The 9,455-nt window shown below is 36.2% G+C and overlaps 1 protein-coding gene across 1 annotated transcript; it reads right to left on the reverse strand.

Annotated features, from left to right (window-relative positions):
* Positions 1-384: 384 nt before the first annotated feature.
* On the reverse strand, positions 385-8,472 carry LOC306864558 (sodium/hydrogen exchanger 6-like). The gene is made up of 16 exons (XM_079408653.1): positions 8,170-8,472; positions 6,596-6,795; positions 6,396-6,473; positions 6,177-6,253; positions 5,971-6,083; positions 5,739-5,844; positions 3,960-4,101; positions 3,751-3,856; positions 2,927-3,015; positions 2,701-2,814; positions 2,503-2,614; positions 2,267-2,420; positions 2,152-2,182; positions 1,916-2,001; positions 815-920; positions 385-688 (listed from the first exon to the last, which is right to left on the reverse strand). Exons 1-16 carry the CDS (start codon positions 8,441-8,443, stop codon positions 395-397), a joined length of 2,082 nt encoding a protein of 693 aa, XP_079264779.1. The 5' UTR covers positions 8,444-8,472; the 3' UTR covers positions 385-394.
* Between the last annotated feature and the right edge of the window lie 983 nt (positions 8,473-9,455).

Here is a 9,455-nt window from a genome sequence, read left to right on the forward strand (position 1 = left end):
AGATAGCACAGTACAAACACTAGGTTACCAGACATAGGCACTTATTTATAAAAAATGTATCCACAAGGAGAGCCACAAGTTATGTAAGACTTTGAAATGATCAATCCGGACACATCAATGCATTCACAATAGATGCTGATGTTCAGTCTGAGCTACACAATACTCAAACACAAAATTTATTTCAATTTCCTTTGTGTGTGTGGGGGGGGGGGGGGGGGGGGGGGGGTATTAGCAACCACAACCACATTACACCAGTGTCTAGAGTCTAGACAAATAAATAAATATATATGGCACAATATAATAACTCAATAAAAGCATAAATAATAATTTAACTTAATATCTGTGAAAGAAAGCGTCACATGGAGGCCAAGAGGTTAGCAGCTGTCTGGCAGGCTCAGACTCGGTGGCGCAGAGGGTCCAACAGGGGCGGGGATGGCGGAGGAGGAGGGAATGATGTCAGGGGGTCTGGAGGCTCATCTGTGGGGAGAACCAGACGGGTGCCTCCGAACGCAAGCTCCCTGTCCAGAGGATCGTCTGAGGTTCCTGCTAGTGAGTAAAGCCCCGCCTGGCTGGTGAACGTGGTGGGCATGCCATGGGCATCTGTGCTGACCATCATGTCACTGTACATCAAACCACCGCCGTCATTCAGAATCAGCTCTGTGTCTTCATCATTTAACTGACCAGCATTCTGGCAGGAGGGGAAGGAAAATCCATGATTTGCATAATTCGGATTACACTCGTGTGCTCCGGTGATTTTACACATTTTTACAGTGTAGTATGAGCCAATAGCAGCTGAATGTGTTCATGGGTTTACCTCGTAGACTTGTGAGCTGGTGAGACAGCGTGCTATTGGACCACAGCAGGCCGGCAGAGTGGAAGTGAGTGGAGGTCCGCTGTGAGTGAGGAAGGGTTTTAAATAACTGCACCACTTTGTTAAGGATTAAATGGTATTTAAAAATGACATATATCACTGTTGCATGTTCCTTCAGAAATCATTATAATATGCTGATTTGCTGCTCAAGAAACATTTCTTATTACTATTATGGATATTGAAAACAGTTGTGCTGCTTAAGGTTTTTGTGGAATTTATTATACATTTTACTCAGGAACTCGGGAATAATCTTTTGTAACATTATAAATGTCTTAAGAATCACTTTTGATCGATTTAAAGCATTTCTTTTTTTGAAGTTATAAAAACATTATTACAAACCAAGTTCTTGTAACATTATTACTGTCTTTATTGTCACATGCTATGCATACATATAATCACATATATTGAACATTTATTTTATTTTGCATTTGCAATTTACTATTTCATGCAACGACATTTATGTCTCACTTTTTCATAATTTATATACAATATGCCTATTTATACTTCTGGTTGGATGCAAGGGTTGTCAACATTTTTAGTGCAGGGTTTCCCCCTAGGGGTTCATGGAGGAATTGCAGGGGGTTTATGATTTTATGAAAAGCTAGTGATTAAAACTGTAAAATTAAAATGAATAATTTCACAATTAAAACAACCTAAAAAAACAAAAACTTTCAAAAAAAAAAAAAAAAAAAAACGAATTTGTTTACCTGAATGTCATGTGACCACTAACTGACATCAGAGAAATGTGGTGGGAAATGATTGAAACATTAACTTAAAATCTCATACTTGGCTGACAAATTCCAGATGAAAAAAAAAAATATCAATGTTTGATAAAAAAAAATATTCCTTCGGATCACGAGTGCCCTCTACTGTTTAATATGCCGCACTGAAGACATGCCGTTGCTGAAGCAGAATTTATGTTTGCCTATGATTGTCTAATCTAATATGTAGTGTGTAAGTCAAAACCATTCTTATTTATAAATAAATCATGTTTTAGGGACAATTTAAATGTTGATACAACTAGGCAGAACAACTGAAGGATACTTGTGGTCAAAAGTGTACCACAGTCTGAACGGCCAGGCACTCTCATGCTTGGTACTTCTTTGTGTCATGCCATCCGGTGCTGTGACCTATATGAGCAGAGAAAAAGATGAGACAAGAGAGGAAATGTAGTCTGTTACACTACCCTTAAGTGTCTTGTACAGTCAATATTTGAATGTTAAACACTGATTTTTCTTATATCAGCTGTTGCATTTTGAACAGGCGTGAGTAGAGCTTACCGAATTATCTTGATCTGTGTCCACTCCCACTCTGTGGAAAGATAATGTGTTTTAGACAAAAAAAAAAAACAATGAAGGAAAGCCATATTTTGCTTTAAGAATGCAACAGACTCACCGAATCTGCATAAGTGACAGCATGGGGGTCGTCCCGCCCCCACAGACCCACACAGTGAAGAAAACGATCAGTAGGGTGGTGGAAAACATCATCTGCCTGGCGTATGTCGCAGTGTCCCTAATTGAGAGGGCAAAGGTCATTGCCCCTCGGAGTCCTGTGAGGTCAGTGTGACATCATAAACAAGAGAAAAAAGGACATTACGCACTTCAGTTGTCTCTGATCTCTGCAGGTATTACCTGAAAACATCATGACGTGCTGGAAATTGGAGACGATTTTATTCTTGCGGCCCAAGTTTAAGAGGAAAGACAAGGGGTAGATGTTAGCCGCCCTGCCAAGAAATATAGCCAGCTAAAAATGAAAGCCACAGTTAAGGACAATGTTTATCTGTATACAATTCATGAGTACAGCATAAACATACTGCTACAAAAGGATACAAATGCACCTATGATGAAGAAGGGATTGAACACATGGTGCTGGAAGGAGAAAAGTGTCAAGCCCATATAAGAGAAGATGAAGTTTTCAGCCAGGAAATTCAGCACCTCAAACAACTGTTGGAGGAAATGGTAGACAATACTATCAGTATGCAAATCTTGAACACAAAAAACTGAGAATTCTTAACTATGAGACGCCCCATTATAATCCAAACAGTTTATACATTACCTGTTTGGTTCTACTCTTTGATTCAGTAGAAAGGTTGTTGTATGTATAGTGAGCCTGAGTAATGCCACAGAAGAGTACTGCAACCACACCTAAACACAAAGAAGATGAAAAACAGTTTTTTAGTGTTATTTGCATACTATTTTAGTATTAATGAATATTTTGAATTCGCTTGTACTTTTATTTATTAGTTTTGTTTTTATGTATTTATAAGTTTTAGTTTTTATTTCTGATTTAGCTAATTACAACATTGATTAAAAATATACACTAAGTCTAAAATAACTGGAATATTGAAAAAAATGCTTTAGAATGGTCTCTTATAGTCACCAAGTATTTGTTTATTAATTACAAATAAAGTAAAACAACAATATTGTGAAATATAGTGTCACATGATCCTTCAAAGGTCATTCTAATATGCTGATTTGCTGCTTAAGAAACATTTCTTCTTATTATTTTATAATGTTGAAAACGTTTTTCTGCTTAATATTTTTGTGGAAACTGTGATACATCAGTTCTTTTAAATTGCAATAATATTTCACAATATTACTGTTTATTACATTTTATATTTAACAAATACAGCCTTGGTGAACATAACAGACTTTTTAAAAACATTTTTTTTTTATTTCAGATGATACTGTACAGCAATGTACAGATACAGATAAATATTTGACCACTGAGGCCACGACTGACCAATCAGAATCCAATATTCCTGATCTAAAACAATTTAGAGACATTACCTGCATAAACCAACAGTATTAATTTTTCCATGATGTTATATGGAGCATGTGACTAAAAGATTTCAGAGATCACAGTGTTGCCATAGTTACCTGTGAAGCCGCAGGCCTCGGCCAATAGGAACGTACTCCAAGACATGAGGAAGAAAAGGGCTGTTTCCAGCAAGGGAAAATCTCTCAGCTTAGTGAACTTTGTGACCTAAACAGCACATATTAATAGATTAACTACCTTAGATTTTAACTGTGTTTTTTTTCTTTTGACTAGTTTATGTGAATTCAAACAATTAAATATATACAGATACCAGAGCGGTCATGACTCCAGTTGCAGCCCCCATTGCAAAAGACCCACTGAAAACTCCCAGAAAGACACCCAGTGACTTGAGCAGGGCACTGCCATCAAATGTGTGACGATTGTCTCCCTCAGGCTGGTATGCCACTATTGATCTGTCAGTAGGTGAGAAAGGGTTAGGCTTATAAATATTAAAGGGATAGATCACCCAAAAATTTTTATTCTGTCATTAATTACTCACCCTCAAGACCTTTGTTCATCTTCCGAACACAAATTAAGATATTTTTAATGAAACCCGAGAGTTCTCTAACTCCATCACGACACATGCACTATTTACATGCAGAGGAAAGCACACACATGCGGCATGATACTCTCCACAATGGTGGCACACTGGATGAGGAGGAGAAGAATAGTTGATTAAAGTAGTTATTTTTGTTTTCTTTGTACACAAAAAGTATTCTTCTAGCTTTGTAAAATTACGGTTGAAACACTGATGTCACATGGACTATTTTACCCATTGATAGTTTTCACGTGACGTCACACCCTTACAGGAACGCCCACCTGGAGGACAAAACGAAGCTTTGCTCCACTTACCGCCAGCTATTTTTACGCAGATTACATTAAGTAGTAATGTAGTAAATCGCAGATATTAAAAGGCGAAATTCAGAAAATTCAACACTTTATTGATGATGTATATTTTGTACAGGCAAGATGAAGCCAGAATATAAACGCAACATGCAAAGTTTCACATTAAGTGGTTTCCCGTAGAAAACCATTAGAAGGGAAACACTGAACCACTAAACGGATTGCGTTCATATTCCGGCCTCATCTGCTTGCCTGTGTAAACTATGCATCATTAATATAGAGATTACTGAATTTAATATTTTAATAGTTTGTCGCACTGTTTAATGATTGAAATATTGCCGTGGGCGCTTAATATGGATTGCAAATGGCCAAAACTAGCATTTTGTTCACATACCTTTGTTTTCTTCTTTTGAGAGGTGATCTAAATATTTGCGGCTTGTGAAACAGATGGAAAATTGACAGGCTTGTCCTGCAGTTCTATGGTTGTTTTGCCCTCCAGATCTTTGAGTCGGTCATGTGACTGAACGCTATGAATATCCTTGCTACGTTTCAGGGCCTGGGAACATTGCAGTTGTGATGCTGTCTATGGAGGGTCAGGAATAGGGATGTCCCGAAATAGTAATATATTCTGATTTCTGCACGTTAAACTAAACTTTTATTTTGAGGGGTTGCCATGAGGAACTTGCAGCCGCTGTGTATCGTGAGAAGACGGTAGTTTTCTCAAATTAAACGGTAAAATGCTAATGAAATGACTCTGAAATGAAATGAATTAATGACAGAATTTTCATTTGTGGGTGAAAATAATGTTTTCAACACTGATAATAATAATAATAATTTTAAAAAAAAGTTTCTTGAGCAGCAAATCAGCATGTTAAAATTATTTCTGAAAGATCATGTGACACTGAAGACTGGAGTAATGATGCTGAAAATTCAGCTTTGCATCACAGGAATAAATCATTTTAAATTGTAATATTTCACTGTATTTTGGATCAAATAAATGCAGTCTAAGTAAGCATAAAAACATTTAAAAATCTTACTGCCCCCAAACGTTTAAATGGTAGTGTCAAAATCCTGTTTATTCTTGATCTGTTAAAAAATAATAATCATAGGATGAGTTTAAGTGAACACACAAATCTATAGCCCTGAGGAGCTAAAGTGAATGTGTGTGTGTAAGTGTGTATTTATGCAGATAAGGGTGTACACTTACGAAGACAGGACAATGGCCACGGCATCATTGAGGACACTCTCACCGAACATCAGCGCATAGAGATCCACGTCAACTTTCAGCTCATTGAAAATGGCCAGAACAGTCACTGTAAGCATTTAAAACATGTAAAGACTCATATCATGGATATGAATCAATCATTATTAATTTTATAATAGTTACAATAGTAACATATTAAATATATGATAATCTAAATTTAGAGCAACATCTATACCTGGATCAGTGGCAGATACAATAGCACCGAAGAAAAGGCAGTCAGTGAAAAAGAAATCCCCTCTAAGCTGACCGATGACTTTCATAAACACCACACAGCCGTACATCACCAACCTGCATAGAGAATATTATGAATCATATCATATATAATGTTACATTTACATGTATTTTTATGACAAAGCTTCTTTTAGAAAATTCCTCACTTACCCTGTAACAAAGCATGATGTCATTGTGCCCACAAAGGCATAGGAGAGGATAGACCCTAAATTTCTGAAAAAATGCCTCTGAAAGTTAAAAGAAATAATTATTAAAATGACAACACAGCTCAGACACATTGGCAACTGATAAGAGACAGATTTTCTAATAAAACAAGCTTTTCTTTCAGACCTTCTGTATTTGGTGGAATTTTTGCAATCATATTCTTACTCGTTTGAGACTGTATCCTGCATGAAAGATGATGGGTGGAAGCAAAATGTTGAAGAAAACCTCAGGATCAAAAGTAACCTAGAAGCAAATTTATAAGTTTGAGAACACAATCTTGTAACACAAAAGATGCACGCACATCCAGTATGAGGAAAGAACAAGTAATCAATTTTTGGTTATTTTAGAGGATTTATCATCAGTACCTTCCTGAGCATCTCTGCATTTGGCACATCATGGCCCTTGCTGTCCCGGACCTCTCCTTTCAGGCTGTACTCGTAGAATCGGCCGCTCACGTTCACCAATATGGTGGTGGGACTGCTGTTCACGGCACAAGTCAAGGTGACGTCGTTTAAGTCTTGTGGCAAATCGACGCCAAAGCGCAGAATTATACCAACAAACAAACCTGAGGACAGAAAACATATATTTCAAATATTGCTTTAATACACAGCATGTTAAACAAATGTGACCCTGGACCACAAAACCAATCTTAAGTGTCAATTTTTCTGAAATTGAGATTTATACATCATCTGAAAGCTGAATAAATAAGCGTTCCATTGATGTAGGACAATATTTGGCCGAGATACAACTATTTGAAAAATCTGAGGGTGCAAAAAACATCAAAATATTGAGAAAATCGCCTTTAAATTTGTCCAAATGAAGTTCTTAGCAATGCATATTACTATCAAAAATGAAGTTCTGATATATTTACGGTAAGAAATTTACAAAGTATCTTCATGGAACATGATCTTTACTTAATATCCTAATGATTTTTGGCATAAAAGAAAAATGGATAATTTTGACCCATACGATGTATTTATGGCTATTGCTACTAATATACCCCAGCGACTTAAGACTGCTTTTGTGGTCCAGGGTCACAAATCACATACAGGGATACAGAATAAATGAAAGATAAATACAGAAAAGCAAAAGCAGTTATAAAGCTACCAGTAGAAATATCTACCATGGTAATCATTGTTTCTGCCAGAGTACCTGCTACAACAGTAAAACAGTGGAGTTATCTGCTTAATGAAAAACAACAACACGTCAGAAAAATTATTTTAAGATTTAAATGCATTAAAATATATCAATTAAAAATTAAATTAATTTAGATTTTAAGTCTTTATATTACTTATCAATTTGATTGAAATAGGCTTTAATAAATGTAGTAATTAAGACTTGTATTAAAGATTTAATTAAGATGCATTTATTACACAAAAATTCCACAGAAACAGATTTATGTATTAAATTTATGTATCAAATAATTCATATTTAACTTTTCAATTTAGAATTGATCAGTTTTTCATTTTTTAAAGAATTTATTACACAACAATTTAATTAAATATCGACTTATATGTGAAATACATTAAAATATATCAATTAAGACCAATATTTTAGATTTAAATTTATTACAATAAAAATAATTAAGAATTACTTAAATGTATTACACTTAATAAAATATATGATTTACTTTTAAGACATGCATTTAAAATTTTTATTTAGATTTTCAAGTGTTAATTACAAAATAATTGCAATAAAATAGGCATAATCTGCACATGTATCGGGATAAATTGAGCAGCTTTGTAAATCTATCAAAACTAGGAGACTTTTTAAATTTTTTGGGGATTTGTCCCATATTAGTGGCTACAGTGTGTGTCCGACTAATACTAATCTAGCATTTTGAGAACATGCAATGCATGCACAATATTTCTGGTGCCCTCCTACACAAGGTTCCTCAATGTGAACTTGAATATGATTATATAAAATAAATAAACCTCACCATAAATCATAGCCAAACCCGTCTCATGTAGGAACCTGAAGCGGCGGTGTTTGAAGAGCCATATCGTGAGGATAGTGAGTGTGAGTAACATGATGAATATGAGCAGGTTGGCGCTGTCCTGCCTGTGGCTCTCCTCCGCTTTCCTCTCCGTTACCACATTCACCATCTCCGTGTTCTCAGCCAGACTAATGACAGCAAAACACAGCAGGCAGAGTAGACAGGGGAGCATAAAAGCCCCCGAGACGGAGGTGCGTCTCCTCTGACATCCCATCATGGCTGTGTTTATGAGCGCTGTGCTGTTGCTGATGTGAATCACGGTGATCTATTTACCTTCACATAGCGGTTAGTGATGTTACGTTCGTGAACGAATCGTTCTTTTTGAACGAATCTTTTAGGTGAACGAATCATTCTCGTTCACGTAATCCATTGACTCATATTTCTCGTTCACTGAAATTCCTCCCTCCACCGCAGCGCGCCGCTATTGCGCGCATGCGTAGCTCTGGACCGTTTCATCTGTCAAAGAATGACTAAACCTCGAGCCAATAGCCTTCGAGTATGATACGAGGACGGAGCATGTGATTTGTTGAATCTAGTGAACGAATACGCCCTTCATTGAGTTGCTTTGAGTTTGAAAGAGTCAAATGAACTGTTACATACATACATCTCGTCTCATTATTACGTTCGTCGTTCGAACAACTGGTTCTTTGTTTTATTTTTTTTTATTTATCATTTTGTTTTATTTATTTATATTATTGTTGTTTTATGTTTGAACAGTTACATACTTTTAAATAAAAAAATATTTCATTATGTTAGTCATGTCATGCACTTTTGTTTGTTTAAAAACTGTGAAACATAAAAAAAATATGGCAGTATTGATTATTTGCGTCACGTCATCCCATCTCATTTACGTGACGTGACTCACGTCAGCAAATAGCATTTCAGCTCGGGTTTAGAAGGGGCATGTAATTGGTTGGATCGAACGAACGAATATAATAGCATCATTGACCGAGATGGCTCTGTTTTGAGTCTGAACGAGAGAGAGATCTCCCGTTCGTGAACGAATTGAACGAACTGGTAGCTATACCCAGTTCGTTGACCGGGTAGGTCGGCCATTCTGTCAATCTAGTTCATCAATCAGCAGAAAGCGGATGCAAAGCACAGGTATCCGTACTGTGCACGCTTGTTTATATTCATATTTTACATACAGAATAACTCCTCGTTTAACATAATCTCAGATTTGAACGTGTAAATCTCTGCCTAAACAATTAAATGTTAACTAGCCTAGT

Source organism: Barbus barbus (assembly GCF_936440315.1).
Source record: "Barbus barbus genome assembly, chromosome: 45".
Classification (NCBI taxonomy): Eukaryota; Metazoa; Chordata; class Actinopteri; order Cypriniformes; family Cyprinidae; genus Barbus; species Barbus barbus.